We start from the raw sequence: 17,273 nt of genomic DNA, 5'->3' as shown, positions 1-17,273 counted from the left end.
TTCAAATTATGTATGTCGTAATTCAGATCAATTAACAGTTCCAAAGCCTAGATTATATGTTGCGCAGCGTGTAGCGCACTTCTTCCTATATTTCGGGAATTTCCCGGATTGTTGTAAAGTATCATCCCGCTGAATACGTTTGGGTCGATACGTCGACAATTTCTGCTATAATATTATGTAACAGTCTCTGTGATTTTGCCCATTTTTACCCAATAATTCGTATTACTCACTGATTCAGATTTAACTAATCCCGTAGTGAAATTTAACTGTACTCTAATGCACAACGTTTGTATATCCTTAAACATTTTAAAACATTTTCGTTACAGGTTTAAACTGTCCAGATTTCGGCTTTCCTTGGAAGCCTATCTAGAAGCAGCACGTGTTTCTGAGGAACCAGACTGGGAAATATATAATAGTATAGGTATAGACACGTACATAGTATCTACATACGTATATGCATATAAAAATCAGGCATCAAATAAAAAACCTAATGCATGGAGTTTATCAAATTGGAAAAAGGGAGGAGTTCAAAAATTGGATAAATAGGGTCATGTGATTTATGATTATTAATCAACTATGACCTCACCGTATTCATTTATTTCAACAGTTGCTTACTTATATCACCATGCATCTTTTCATATTAGTTAATTCTATCACCACTTGGACTTCTCGTTTCCACCCTATGTATATCACCTGTCCGTGATCGACTGTTTTTCGGCGGATACCTGTTACATAATTATACAATTATACCAAATTATTCCTGATATTTCCGGAAAGCCACTCACAAGATTTTTTATCCCACGTGCCGCTGAGCCGTATCGATTACCTCCTCAGGCATACGTTAACACATAACAAAAATTTATTTTTAAGTCGCACTTCCTTATTTCCTTCAAAAAAAGCTCTTTTAATTCCAAATTTATATTTACTTGGCTGTTCAGTAAAAACCAATTACTGTTTAGAGTCATTTTGAAGTCGCTTCTTTTGGTTATCTATACCTACACAAAGATGAATCCCTTTCTAAAAGTAATCCTTCCTGATTCCAGCTGAATGTTACATGCACCTGAGAGACGCCAATAGTGCAAAGGAATATGCTAGAAAAGCAATTCAATATGGTAAACAGGAAGAATCGTATTCATTGCTTACGAAAATATTTGATCTAGAAGGTGATGTTCGGTCTGCAATTGCTGTGTGTATAGCAGCAATAGGGTAAGGTAGATGTGAATAGAAGTACTTGAACTCTTGGAAACTCAATAAGTTTTTTCTATAACGTACTAAAATTAGAAGCACAGCGCCAGAGGAAACTTTCGTCCCAAAGTTAATTGAACTTACTTATATCTATTTAAAGCAACAACCAGCTAAAAACATTTATTTAAGCAAATATTATCTTTCTAATATTATTTACGATAAGTCAATATTAGTATCTGGGTATAACTCTCAACAACGAATTAAATTTCTACAAATTTTCTCTCAAATTTGATTTTATGTAATTATGATACTAAGAACAAACAAAGAATATTACATAATAAAGGAACACAAAATAAGCAAATTATAAAAGGACTTATTTAAAAATTAAACATCTAAATAAAGTGTAAGTACAGAAGAAAATCCTTAAAAACAAATGAAGAGCACAAAGATTCAAAATTAAAAAAAATTACATAAAATTGTATTACCTTAGCTATGCTTTTGAATAGCGACCTTATAAGGTAGATATTACAGTGCAACATAAAATGTATGTGAGCTCTTTTCCGTTTCAGTTGTCCCACTGCAGAATTTTTCAGAAATTAGTATTTAGAAAGTAAAAGAAAAATACTAATAAATCTGAAATTCTACAGAGAATTCGATTAATCTAACCTTAGCAAGCCTTCTGGTGTAGTTTCATAGTATCGATAAATTGCAGTTTAGGTCACTGGTACCTACAACTAAATTATTTACTTTTAAAGTCTCAATTTAACACCTACTACTTACTGGGCTTAGTAGGTGTTCGTTTAAATAACCGAATCAATAATAATCACGAGAACCGAGTAAGACAGGGTGGTGAGGCGCTTTGCCGTCTTTACTGTGGTAATTTCCTTCCTTTCCCAACTTAATAGTAAGGTAGAAATATGAACAAAATTCGCTTATTCTTGACGTTAAATCAACTACATTTCTAAATTAATATCAAAAACACTTTTTTATATGACAAATCGTTGCCTGAAAAACACTTTTAACGTGGCATTGTGGGCCTACCAACTTAAACAAGTATGTAAAATTTGTATGAAAAAGTTTTTTGCATGATATGGTGAAGGCGCCGGTCAGCATCCAATTCTTCCTGAGATTTTTGTTCAGTTCGGGCATTTTCTAACAGGATATTAAAAATAGTGATGACACCCGAATTAGGTAGACCAACTGAAATAGTAAAGTGCTTGTACATACTCGAACTACTTTTTTGGGGAACTCCATTGTGAACTATTTTTGGTAAACACCCCTGTATATAACTTTGATTTTTCCATTCAGATTTAAACTGCTTGATAAGCTGAAATAAACGGATTTAGGGGTAGGTAGTGTTATTACTTCACTTAACCAACGCTGCCATTTTCTGTTCAGATCATGCCCCGATAATATCGAAATGATGACACAGTTGGGTATGTTTTATCTTCGACAGCGAGAAACGCAAATGGCTTTTGAAAAATTTACTACCGCCTTAGAAGTTGAACCTGAATGCACTAAAGCACTTTTAGGAGTTGGGTGTATAACGCAGGTTTGCTCTAGAAATATATACTACTAGTGTATGAATGTAATTTAGGTAATTCCTTTTTTTTGGGTAATTAAAAATCATTACAATTAGACAAATAATTAAGGATGTGGGATGTTCTAGTTTTAGGGAAATGCGAAGATCCGCTCAGGATAGGAAAGAGTAGAGGTGCGTGTACAACCAGTCTTAGGACTACGAAATGATGGCAAACAGACGTATATGAAATATTATTCTGAAAATTCATTTTTGAATTTTATACCCACTACACGCTAGGTACCTCAAATTAATGAGGGAAAAATTGTTGCTGTTGTCATACCCCCGCCGGGAACCGAACCCGGGACCTTTGGCTTTACGCACCAATGTTCTGACCACTAAACTACGAGAATAAAATAATTCGAAGTGGTCTGTATTCTGTCGGAACTGCCAGGCGCGGATCGCGATTTCGATCTTTTTGGATCTCATCAACGCGTCGCAGACAGCTCCGACCAACTGCGTTTTAGAAAATACTACAAATGGCGCAGTAAACGCCATATGTAGCACGATGCTACATTTTAGGATTGCGTATGCTCCAACAAGGTCCACACAAGTAGTATTTTCTAAAACGCACTGTTAAGACAGCAGGTAAAAGTTGGTCTGTGTTCCGTCGGAGCTGCCTGCGGCACGCACTTCGAATTATTTTATTCGTTTAAGCTAACGTGCCTATCACGTTGAGGTTGGCTACGCCGGGATTCGTTTTCAACAAGTAGATATCCACACAAGTGGACCTTGTTGGAGCATACGTAATCCTAAAATATAGCATCGTGCTACAGATGGCGTTTACTGCGCCATTTGTAGTATTTTCTAAAACTACGAGAGGTGACAACAGCAACCACGACCAACCGACCTACAAGGTTAACGATCCGTCGTACTAATGTGACTATATATACTGAATATATTATGATTAAACATACATACAATTTAGATATCTTTTCGAAGTGAGTTAGTTTAATATGAAATATTATTCTGAAAATTCATTTTTGAATTTTATACCCACTACACGCTACCTCAAATTAATGCCGTATTTTGTGAAATTTGTAGTGAACACCAATGGCTATGTGCTTTCAAACTATATAAGAAAAGAGGTGTTAGTAATCCTCTCATTAAGATAAAGTTTTGTTAATCATGAAATAAAGGACAATAGCCAAGAAAATATTCAATTTAAGTTTGTGAAACCTCGAAGACAAAATTAAGGAACAAAGCACTATCTGGTCCTTTTGTAATTCTTTAAGTCACTTTAGGCAGCATAAATAATAATAGACGAACTATCTTTTGTAGTTAATAATTAATTTTTTATTCGCTAAAGAATACCAAATCATAAAACTTTTGTATATAATATTGCCCGATATTTTATATTGAAAACCAGGATCGCATGATACAACTTTTAAGCCATTGAATTTCAATTAAAATTCTTTCACAATAGCAGCGGCAGTCTGATAATACTTATAGTTAACTGAGTACTCAACTTTTTTTTAACAAGACAAATCAAGTTCGAAATAGTGTAAAATCCCTTCCGAACAAACCCTTACCCTATCAATCCTTCTCAACCCACTTTATCTTTCTTCCCTAACAATACTACCTCAACTGTTCAGCTCTCCCAATTCGTTTCCCGAACTTTATATATTCAGATTTATCCGAGTTCCAACAAAATTGATTTCCTAATACCTGACATGCTGTAACTGTTTTAGAATTTTTTGAAATAAAATTTTCTTTCCATACAGATTGAAAGACATTTTCGGATTCCGTAACAAATTCTTTGGAACTTCAATATTTTTTGTTAATTGAACAAAATAGATATAGGTCTATGTTACACAGCCTCCATAAATTCTTATTTAAGTCACTGGTACAAAGTTGGTATACCTGAATTATTTATTTAAAACTGCAAGCTAACACCTACTTACCTACTGTGTTGGTAGATCAATTAGCAACTGTTTAAATAGCGGAGTGGCGAGTCGAATTCAAGATCATGAGGATGCAGGGTGGTGAAACGGCTTACCGTCTTCACTCCCCCTGCGATAGTTCCCTGTCATTTCTAAGTTCCCAAATTATCTCCAGTGATTCTAAATTATATAATCCACTGTCGGTAGTTATTAGATTAAAGTAGTTATATCGATTGTAGATTATATAATTTAGAAATAATTTGGGAACATGGAAATGGCAGAAAACTGTCACAAGGTGAGTGAAGACTGTAACCCGTCTCACCACCCTGAACTTCTTGACTCGATTTGCTCATAATTATATATAAACAGTTGCTAATTAACCTACTAATACAATAGGAAAGTTGATGTAAGCTTGCATTTTAATATAAATAATTTAGATATACCAATAAAATCTGATATTTACATAAATTCTACTATTAGTTCACTAATTAATTCGTCGTAATCAATAAGGTACATTCTTCTATTATATCGGTGTACATTAGACATTTTGATTTTGTACTCGATTTTTCGAAATACCCATTTAGGGTTTGAGGTTGAAACTATAATCCCTTCACATCTGTTATCNTATAAATAATTTAGATATACCAATAAAATCTGATATTTACATAAATTCTACTATTAGTTCACTAATTAATTCGTCGTAATCAATATGCTTTTATAATGCAGCAGAAAATACATTTGAAAGAAAAATAAGTAACAAAGTAAAGTAGCGTACTATTAGAAGAACTAAAACACACAAATAAAAGTTGGTGAACAATTTCAAATCCTCCTTTTCAAGGAAACAGGAAACAAACAGGCTTTAGTAAATTGCATTCTTCAGGTACTGAAGAAAAAGTTGAGTGTAATTCCATAGGTCCTTGACGATACTTAACGACTTTTAGATCTATCCTTAATCCACCCAAGAAAGCTTTTAGAAAATGAATTCCTAAAAGAAGCAATTTTGTTTTAAAGTATAAAGTTAGCATATTTATATGCACCGCTTTTTTTAAAAAATTGAGAGAGTTTAAATTTGATCAGTTCGTATGATACGTAAGGAGAATGTAATATTTTTCGGTAATGCATTCATTTTGTTTTGCTATTGAAACCACTTCCGTCACACGGTGAATTTATTTCAGAAAGAATTTTGAAATGGGTTCCATGTTATTCTGGATATTCTCTAAAAATGAAATCAAATAAATCTTTACTTCTAAAAGAGTTTCAAAAACAAAAAAAAACTGTGCTTCGCTCTCTTAGCTTCTGTCACCAAAGGAGAGTAAAATTTATTCGTTTTCTATTTACATATTCTGTTAATAGCTTCAAAGATTTTTTAACATTTTATTAGTTATTGCTTATGTTTATAATAATGGCATCAATTCTTTGGAAACCGATAAGCTACCTCATTATTTTAGGTATGACTTTAAATTTTCTAGTTTTAGTCTACTTAATAGGCTACCAAATTTTAGCATAACTTTAACTGAATTAAACTTAACCCAAATTGCAATAGAGATTAATGTTTATTAGTTTAGTTATGTAAAGTTTAGCAAATAAGTAAGAAACTTTTCCAATTTTAAAGCTAAAAAGTTACATTACTATGAAGGTTGACGTCAATACCGTATTTATTTATCTAAATAAGGTTTCATCAAAGTAAGCATTTACAAAAATTGTTAAGCTTTTGAGCGCAAGACCTTCATTATTATTATTAGCTGTTGAACAGTAGCAAAAGTTTCTTGATTAGTTTCTACTCTGTCAATAGTGTCACCCAAAAGAGTTTAATTACCACAAAGCTTTAATTACTTACGTAATACTTGTCGGAAGGCGGTAAACTTTATCTGTTCTAGACAATAAAACCTTTCAACAGGAGTTTTTCATACCTACCAATTTAGAAAAGGCAACAAAACTAAAAGAAGGACTATGCATAAAAAGTAAATGCTTCATTTAGTATATACGGCCTTCTTCTACCTAATAGTCATACCCATAATAAATCACACCGCGTTAAGGTTCTTTGTTAACCAACTCTGAAATTCGTTTAACCTAGTTCGCAATTTTCTCTTATCATTTTGAGCAGAAACAATTGGTTAAAGATTTACGCGCTTGTTTATGTTGCCCTGTTTTCAAGCTTGTTCAAGATTATATAGCCAGCTTTTTCTTATCAATGGAAAGATAAACGCGGCACGCCGAATTGATGATAAAATTTTTGGAGGCACTTGCGGATTATGATGTGATTGGGATAACTTTTTCGACGTGGTGATAATACCTTGCCTAATATATTTTTTAATAAATGGAAGAATATATTGACAGGTTTGAAGTCCCTATATTTACTTAAATGGGTATTTTTACTTTATACATATAAAAAACGAAGTGGCGCAAGTCAATTGATGTATTAAAAAACCAAAACCAGAATTTGATACATATAATGCATAATATCGTATCAAAAATTTGTGATTCTTCTTGAAACACATTTTAATATTTACATGCAAACCCAAATCTAGGCGATTGCAGCTACAAAAGCTGTAAAGCCATTCATCAATGTCATAGCCGTTCTTTTATATGCGCATACTTCAACCTACAAGCCCGAATTAAGATACAGATTAGCTTTTAAGCTGTTTTGTGTATAAAAAGGATATACCTTTGTGATATGAATATGTATCTTAAAAGTAAAGGTACTGTTACTGTGAGTCTTTAGATTAAATTTCTAATTTTTAGCAGAAAGTACAGTAATTTTAATAATTTTCCGTAGGGAATTAGACAAATTTTTGTATATACGTACCTACATAAAAATGGTGATATACACTTAATAGTAATTGTGATCTTTTTGTGGTGAAAATCAGTGGCGAGTCCTAGTAATACTCATAAAATTTCTGATTTATTGATTTCCGTTTCTTCTTGATAATTTAAATTGTGCAGAAGTAAATCCGAAAGTCATACATCACTACCGCTTCTGGTGTACGCCCGTTCTGTAAAAAGGCTGTTAGACAATGTAAAAAGGAAACCTTACAATTTGGCATTCAGAATATTGAATTTTTTAATTTATTATTTCAATTTTAGGTGTTTATTATTTGAATTCTAGGTGTAAACAAAGTTATTGTTTCTACTAAATATAATAAGAAACTACGTTTTCGTAAAATAATATTGTGTTTCTACTGATTACCTTTACGGATTCCGTTTCTGGCTTATAAAAGTAAACATTAACCACCTCCTACGCTTGGCAAAAATGAGAAAGCATTGGAATAGCTTTCTGTGAATCCCTTCATCATCAAAAAGTCGTCAGTCTTAAGACTGGTTGGACACGCACCTCTACTCGTTCTTATTCTGAGTTAATCTTCGCATTTTCCTAAAAATAAAACAACCCACATTCTTAACTATTTGCGAAAAGTTACCTAACCTAGGTCTACTTCTACTCCTCTTAACTCCTATTTCTGCCTCTAATATGATTCTTACTAGACCTTCACCTTACTAGGCTGAGAAGGTGTCCTGCCAACTTATCTCGCCTATTCCTTATTGACTTCCATATAGTCCTCCACGGTATCGTCATCATTTGTCTGTAACACCACATTTCGAACGCTTCTAACCTTTTCTTTTCCGCCGCGCCCATCGTTCATGTTTTGCACCCGTACAGCGCCGCGCTCCAAACATGCACCTTTAACAATATTTTTCGAATTCCTAATTTTCCGTTCGGGTGATTAGAAGTGACTTGTTTTTATTTAAGACGATTCGACCCTATGCTATCGTCTGCTTTATATCCCTACTACTCTTTCTGTCCTGACTTATCTGACTTCCTAGATACAGAAAATCAGCCAATTTTTCGTTTTCTATCTTTATATTCCCTCTTTCCCTACTTTTTCTTCCCTTGCAAACTAGTATTTATGTTTTACTTTTATTTAGTTTCATACAATACTCTGTTTTATCAACACCGCCTCCATTTTATTTAAAGCTATCTCTAACTCCACCTTGCTAGATGCTAATACTGCTATATCATCTGCAAATCTAAGCATACTAATCTTTTGCCCCAGTATATCTATCCCTACAGTTGTATTGTCTTTAATGATGTTGATCGCGTCTTCGATGTATAGATTAAAAAGTAGCGGTGACAGTGTGCATCCCTATCTGTCTCCCTTCCTAATATTTACTTATCTACTTTGCTGCTCCAGTTCTATAATTGCCTGTTGCTCTTAATATAAACTATGTACCACTCTTGTATCTCTGTAACTCATTCCTACATTTTTATGTATACTTAACATCCCTCATTGTATGAAGTCTCAGACGATTGCGAGTCACAAATTTTACAAACCTGTAACAATACTGACCTACTTGAACAAATCTTTTACGTTATGCCTATATTTAATGTAGTGAATAGCTGGGAGTTTAGATCATTGCTTAGCATTCTGCAGAACGCCGGTTCGATTCCGGGTCCGTCTGCCCTACTCCATGTTTTTCTGTGGTTTCCTTCGATCACTTAGACAAATGCTGTTACTGCTTCAGCATTTGTCTAAGTGATCGAAGGATCTACACATGATCCTTCACTTCTTTCAGTCCCCATTAAATTACTCTTAAAAACTGTTCTTCGTCCATGAAAATTAATTAATATTTAAAAGTGAAGCGCATATCTTTGACTTAATTTTTAAGAACGAACAAAAATACATTCACTGCCTTCATTTCTAAAACTATTTACCTTACTTTAGTCGTGTCGATGAAAGTAATTTTTTTTTTTTAATGTTTAAGTAGGTATTTTCAGTTTCATATAATTTTGTTAGCTATAAAAGCAAAATGTTAAAATATGCAATAAAACATTTTTAAGAAATGGAAGAAATTTAGATACAGATATTTTTAGAAATAAAGACAAGAACGTTATTTCGTTGATGTCATTACACTTGATTCTTTTAGGCCCATGGCGAATACGACGTAGCATTATCCAAATATAAAATCGCTCTGCAACATAATCCAGAATCCGTTGCGTTGTGGAATAACGTCGGATTATGTTTCTACTCGAAACAGAAATACGTTGCCGTAAGCATCATCTGTCTAATGTTTCATTTCTATTTCAGTAAATATACTTATACGTAGTTTTTATTTAATGATAAATGCAAAGAATTACTAATTACTTTACCCTGGTCTGCAGGAAAAAAAATATGCGGTTTAAGACACCCTTTACTTTTTCTGCATACGTAAAATAATTAGGGTTGTAACGGATATCCACATCCGCAACTGCGAATGATCCGCAGGAATTTTAATATCCGCACCCTCATCCGCATCCGCAAAATTAAATTGCTTAGAATTCCTATTCTTATCCGGATCCACACATTCCTAAAATAAAAAATAACTGAGCGTCTTTCACTGTCGTGATGCATTTATCGATAATAATAACAATCGTATAAATAATTATATTAATTTAATAATAACTAATAACTGCATTGTTTAGTTGTTTTCAGCTAGTGGTTGATATTAAATTAAAAGTTAAAAGTTTTACAGTTGAAATTACAAAAGTGCAAATTATATGTTTGCTTATTCGTTAAAATTAATAATGTAGTTAGAAAGTTATCTTTTATTTATTTGAAAATGGACTGAGTTCTCAAAATGTATAAAAATAAAAGGAATAAATATCATTTACAATCCTCAGAGAAAAAAAAAATATCCGCATTCACATCCATACCCTCATCCTCATCCGCACCCTTAAATCTAGCACAAATTACCGCATCCGCATCCGCAAGCTTAATCTCACTAAAGTTCGCATCCTCATTCGCATATGGTTAAACACATCCGTTACAACAATAATATTTGATCTGAACCCATGGCGTCTTTTGTGTTATATGGAAATTAAATTCTATTTTTTTGGACCATGCAAAAAAGGTGACTACGTCTCTGAGTATATTGCATTGTATTAATCCCATAAACATTAACAATAGACAAGGGTTTCGTTCTTGTTTTTCTCTTGAAAATTAATTAGTCTCCAAGTCTAATAAATATGTTTCCCTTTTTTTCTTCTTGCTTTACAAATAACTTTTCGGAAAATTGATTTCCTGTTATATCGAATTTTTAGTAAATAAAGTAGTATCATATTTCGTTTGATATTTATTACCTGAAACAGTTTTCATACTGAAACGTGTAACTGTTTGTGAGACGGTGTCGTAAGAGTAACAATGTTTTGATTAGCTACCATTTTCTGTATTTTTGTTATTTACAGGCCGTTACTTGTCTAAAAAGGGCGTTATGGATATCACCATTGAACTGGAAGGTTCTGTTTAATTTAGGCCTTGTTCATCTTGCTACCCAACAAGCTGCTTCCGCATTCAATTTTCTCTGCGCATCAATTAACATTCGCCCAGATGTCTCGTTTTGCTTTACGGCTTTGGGGTGTAAGTTATATCTAAGCGAAATTTCCTATTAAATCAGTACATATTATTTATACGATCACGTTGCCAGATTTTACGGATTACTTTAGATGACATTGTAGCAACATATTCGCTATTTGTTTTTACAGAAATTATTAGAGAAGATTGATTGATTTATAAATTTACGTGATATAGAAGTCCATTTTCAAATAAGATTAAGAAAACACTGCAAAAGTTTTGACAAACTTTTGTAGCACACGTTTCACCATAACTTTGATTTCATCAGACAAGTTGAGTATTTATTACTAACGGTAATATAAGAATGGATTTCAGTCACTTTAAAAATAACTGAAATAAATAGTATTAAGATAAATTTCATTCATTATTAAAAATTTTACTGCATAAATGATAATAAGAAAAATAGGTTTTTCCTCTAATAACAGGAAAGAGTAAAATGAAGAAAGCTCTTAGTATTCCAGAATTTATTAGCTTTATCGCTCCTATTAATCATTGAGTGAAACGTTATCCTTTATTTTGCTAGTAGATCTAGGAATATATAATGTAGGGTGATTATGTGTAATTTAAATAAAAAAGAGTGTCGAAAGATGACGATGGTCTAAAAAAACATTTCTTATGTTTAAGAAAAACATACTGAAATTTGATTTAATAATATCACTAACCGTATTACAGATATAAAACCATGAACCTTAAAGCATAAAGTAACTATAATAACGGAGTGTAGACAACGGGTTCATAAATCCAGATAAACGATAACTGCAAACGATTCCTTCTCTTTCATTGAATCTTAATGCATGAACAGGCCAAAATTGATCGTTTAACAATGCATTCTACTGAATTATAGTAAGAAATTATAATGAAAACTGGTTCGGTGATACATTTACTAATACATACTGTGCAGGATAATTGAAAACCGAACATACTCGTATCGTCATCATCATAAGGTCGTCAGTCCTAAGACTGGTTGGACACGCACCTCCATTCCTTCCTATCCTGAGCTAATCTTTGCATTTCCCTAAAACTAGAACAACACGCGTTCTTAACTGTTAGCGAACGGTAATCTAATGTCCTCTTAACTCCTCATGCCTGAGAAGGTGTCCTACTAACCTATTTTGCCTATTTCTTATTGACTTCCATAGAGTCCTCTGTTCTCCTATTCTTTCTAATATCACTTCATTTCTAACGTTCTCTATCCATTATGTAATACTGATCGTGAGAAATAAGAAACAATGTGTAATTTCAACGTTCGGTAAACAATTTACCTTACCTGTATGTAACTCGTGATGTTGTAAGATTACTACCCTTTAATTAGCTTGATAACTTGCACCGTCATTACTCAACCTGTGACGTGGCCCTTACAATAGGTAACAAATGAGGTCATAACTAGGTAATTACAATTACAGCCCAATTATGTACTGTGTAGGGGTATGAAAATATCTGACATTTTTCAAAAACTCGAGTTTCATTTTTTTGGAATAATTTATTATTTTTGTCAAATTAAGAGACACCGTCAACCTTTTATAATACCTATAAATACCCAAAAAACAGAGTAACTTGTACATATTTACCTTTATTTTTTACTTTATCATTCCTTATAAATGTAAAAAATACTAGTATGCCAGGGAAGATAAAGTAGGGAAAGAGTGAATATAAAGATAGGAAACGAAAAATTAAAAGAATAGGGTGATTTTTTGTATATCTAGGATGTCAGATAAGTCAGGACGGAAGAAGTAGTAGGGATATAAAGCAGATGATAGCGCAGGGTCGAATCGCCTTCAATAAGAAGAAGTCAGTTCTATGCTAGCGAACGGTTAATTTAGAAATTTGAGAAAGATTGTTAAAGGTGTATGTTTGAAACGCGGCGTTGTACTGGTGCGAAACATTAACGGTGGGAGCGACGGAAAAGAAAAGGTTAGAAGCGTTCGAAATGTGGAGTGATAGGCGGATGATGAGGATATCGTGGCTAGAAAAGGTTAGAAACGAAGAGGTATTAGAAAGAATAGGAGAACAAAGGACTCTATAGAAGTCAATAAGAAATAGGCGAGATAGGTTGGTAGGACACCTTCTCAGGCATGAAGGTCTAGTCAGACATATTAGAGGCAGAAACGGGAGTTAGAAGGGGTAAAGGTAGACCTAGATTAGATTGCTGTTCACAAATAGTTAAGGATGCGGAATGCTCTAGTTTTAAACCGAGCGGCATGGCCTAGAGGTCTAGACCATTGCTTAGCATTCGGGAGGACGCCGGTTCGATTCCGGGTCCGTCTGCCTTGGTTCAAGTTTTTCTGTGGTTTCCTTGGATCACTTAGGCAAATGCTGAGGCAGTAATATTCTACAGATAACCTTTCACTGTCTTCTGTCTTCATTTCGTCCGTCCCATCTTTCTCACCCGACCCACCACCCACCCATTCCCACTATTCCTGAAAGCAGGCTGAAGAGGGCCTTCCGCCCTACCTTCCGGCATAGTCCGGAGGGACTGCCCGCCCACCAGTATTACTGGCTGGTGGGAATGAAACACCCAAAAGTTTTTTTTTAGTATAGTTTTAAGGAAATGCGAAGATTAGCTCAGGATAGGAAATAGTGGAGATGCGTGTCCAATCATAGTCCTAGAACTGACGACGTTATGATAATGTAGATGTATTTTGTTATCTGACTTACCTGAAAAACACAATTTCCATACTTTAACACAAAAAATATACTAGGAACGGTTGTTTTTATACATTTCAGACGTATTACTAGAATTGCAAGATTCACAAAACGCCCTAAGGGCCTTCGCACAAGCTGAAATGATATCACCAGGAAAACCTGCAGTAATGGTAAATCTTTGCATTTGCCTGTATCTAATGGGTCGGCATCGTGATGCCTCTAATAAGGTTCAGGAAGTTCTTGCATTGAAAACTGAAGATTCTAATGACAAAGAGGTAAGATACTTTTCGATCGGTAGCAAAAAAGGCTTGCAAATATAGATAAATAGATTGCTTTTTTGAAAACATTACGTTTTATACATATATGTAGGTATTCTATATATACCTACATGTAGGTACATCAATTTTATATACTAAATATTTTCATTCTTCCTGCATATCTGCTGTTTTTCTCCTCCATAATATTTTTACCATCCTTTTAATTATAAAATGCTCAGGTATTGTAGGCATTCGATATCGGTGATGCCGAATTCCCTCCCGGGTACTAGCCGAGTTCCCTCCCGTTCATATCAACTCCGATAATTAAGTTAACGACTACTTACCGATTTTATTTATAGTAAATAAATATATATTTATAGTGCACTTCAGTACTTTAGTAAATTAAAGATAAAATAATTTCAGAAAGAAAACACATATCAGTTATGAAATGTTTATTTATTTAATTTTAAAATGGTTTCCCACTACCTTAACAAATTCAATGTTTGGAAATTCGTGTGCGTCTAGCTTTTTGATGCAATAATCCAGAAAAACTTTATTAGTTTTAGTTTGTCTTGTATTTGACCAATAGAAGGGTAGTCTGATAAAATTATTATTGTTATTGTGGTGTCTATAATATATGAATAATATTAAGATGAATATGCGATGTGAGGCTGTATTATTTAAACAACTCTTTATGACTTTAGAGTGGCAATTAGCACTCAAAGTCCGCCGCCGTTGGGAGGCAACTGATGTATAATTAGGAGGGAATTCGACATACCGAAAATTTTAACCCTAATTACAAACAGGTATATGGGAGGGAACTAGGCATTATCCTTCGATATGCACAGTTTTCTCATTTTAATGAACAGTGTGAAAAGGTAGATTAGTCAATGCAAAATTGACACTGTACAAAAGACGTCAAAAGAAATCGATATCGAATTTTATACGTTTTGTAGATTTAATGACGACTAAAATAATTATACGTATGAATAAATTCCTTTGGTCCCAATTTAGGTTGGTACCTATATATACATTTACTTCATTTTTCATTTTTCTTTACAGGCATTTGATCTTGCACTGAAACTGTCCTCTGTACTAGAAGAAAACCGAACATCAAACGAAGTCATGGAGACATCCAAGCTGCCTGCTGACATTAAATCAAAAGATACAAATAACACGTGCAGAAATAAAGTACAACATGATTTAAAACCCGATGAAGTGTAGCTACATACATAAGTGCATGTAGGTGTTTCTTTCCTTGTTATTATCTTTAACATAAGGATTCTTTTTTCAAGTGAGACACTGAATATTTCTTTTATGTTAATTGATGTGATCAATTCTGTAGTTTTTACTGTAAGAGTAATGTTTATAGCACATCAATTTTTCTAGAAAATTACCCTCATTGATGATTTTCATGAATCAGTTTTGAGAAGCTATAGAAACTGATTTATCAGAACCTTTTATTACTAATAGCAACGCTGATTATTAACCTTACATTCACAATGCCTAACTTTAATGTACTAACATACAATAAACATTTAAGTTGCAATTGTTTTTATTGGAAGTATTTAAATGCATGTGAATGGTCTTTTCTGCTTTTGTTTAGGAACGTAATTACAGTTTGGAACAAAATAAGTCTGTACGTTTTGCAGATGAAAACAAATGAAAATTACCTTTTATTCTTAACCACCCAAGAGAATTGGGGCAAAGTCGCGAAGGACTCTCGAAGCTTTGGAACTGTTACCAATCAACACTAGAATTAGTCTTCCTGGAACTACGGGAACAGGTAGGAATATTTTATATGTTCTTTTAAATGACTCTTGAAAATCATTTCGAATGTTAGTAAGAATTTTGTAATCGCCGTTTTGGTACAACCCCATATCTTTTACAATTATTATACAAGAAAAATTTACACAAGATACATATTTCATTCCAGATTTTATCACTTATCTGGTTTTACTATATTATAAGTACTTATTTTCTTCAAAATGAAAACATACCTAATAAATGTAGGGTATGTGTATCGTTGGAAAATTGTTAAAAAAAGTTTCATTTCTAAGTGTTTTTAATCCATGCGCTATAATATTTTATAGAGGTACTTAATGTATTTAAAACATCAACATACAGTTATTTATCAATTAGATTTGATATCTCACATTTAGGCTTTTCAGAAACATACGAGACATATTAGAGGCAGAAACAGGAGTTAGGAGGGGTAGAGGTAGGCCTAGATTAGATTACTCTTCGCAAATAGTTAAGGATGTGGGCTGTTCTAGTTTTAGGGAAATGCGAAGTTTAGCTCAGGATAGGAAAGAGTGGAGGTACGTGTCCAACCAGTCTTAAGACTGATGACCTTATGATGATGATTTAGGCTTTTCGTTAATTCGTGCACTATTCATAGAGACCGTCTTGTACCGATGTCGTCTGCCTGAAAACAAATTTTTTTCATCGTCTCTTGCAGATTGAAAGGTTAATGATCAGGACACCTGTTTTCCCTTTTCGCAATGTTTATAGATGTAGCATACAAAGTAGTTACCGCTAAATTACTAACCTAGATCAATAAACCAGTAAACCAAACTGGGACCTGTTCAGAGCAAGGAGCCACTTAGGGAGATTAAATTATTATTGAAGTGCTACCTTGATCCAAACTGCTGCTTCCCGGGAGGTATACCTACCTACTTTTCCATGACCTAGGATGTAATGGGACGACTTCGACATAAGTAGGGTTGCTTTGGCACAACTCGCCACTTGACGATTTCCAAATTTCACGTATTCTCGGATCTTTTCTCCTCGCGGATTTCCCGACCGTTTTCCGGATTAACTTAATCTCTCCCTACTACTCCTTTTTTTGTCTCTTATTTATACTCATAGTGGGTACCCCACATAGTGCTTATTTGCACTTCCGCCAAAGTCACACATGGGGATTTGGTCACGACCTACATTCGTAGGCAATTCCGCGCAATGTTCCGTGTTCTGCAAATTGGCCTCAATGTGTTTCGGAATAATAATAAACATAATTTTGTATTATGACGGTTCTGTGTAGGAGTTTCGCATTTCGTAAATTGAATGAAAAATATAATTTTGTAAAATATCGGCACATTGCGTAATAAAATTAGATTGTATTAGACCAGGGATGGCGAACCTTTAAGTACCGTCGTGCCATTTTTATAAAGAAAAGTTTAATTAGGTCATAGACGTGCCATCAAATAATTTTGTCTCTGTGATTATTGGGAAAATAATGATAATAAATAATATCAACTCAAAATTCTACAACAAAATAGGAACATTTTGCAATGTTTAAATTATACGTCTAATTTAAATTAAAGTAAAATAAGTGTGACTT

General features: G+C 33.6%; 1 protein-coding gene across 1 annotated transcript; it reads left to right on the top strand.

Moving 5' to 3' along the window:
* Positions 1-326: 326 nt before the first annotated feature.
* On the top strand, positions 327-15,699 carry LOC108742896 (Bardet-Biedl syndrome 4 protein homolog; the record flags this gene model as incomplete). Its single annotated transcript, XM_018478251.1, has 8 exons — positions 327-421; positions 1,044-1,206; positions 2,584-2,737; positions 9,568-9,690; positions 10,865-11,036; positions 13,755-13,948; positions 14,993-15,172; positions 15,537-15,699. Coding segments are annotated over 7 exons (1,063 nt in total), but the record flags the coding sequence as incomplete, so codon positions are not given.
* Between the last annotated feature and the right edge of the window lie 1,574 nt (positions 15,700-17,273).

This window comes from Agrilus planipennis, unplaced genomic scaffold (genome assembly GCF_000699045.2).
Source record: "Agrilus planipennis isolate EAB-ADULT unplaced genomic scaffold, Apla_2.0 scaffold375, whole genome shotgun sequence".
Lineage (NCBI taxonomy): Eukaryota > Metazoa > Arthropoda > Insecta > Coleoptera > Buprestidae > Agrilus > Agrilus planipennis.
Note: the sequence above shows the minus strand (reverse complement) of the source record. Positions and strands in the feature narration are given on the sequence as shown.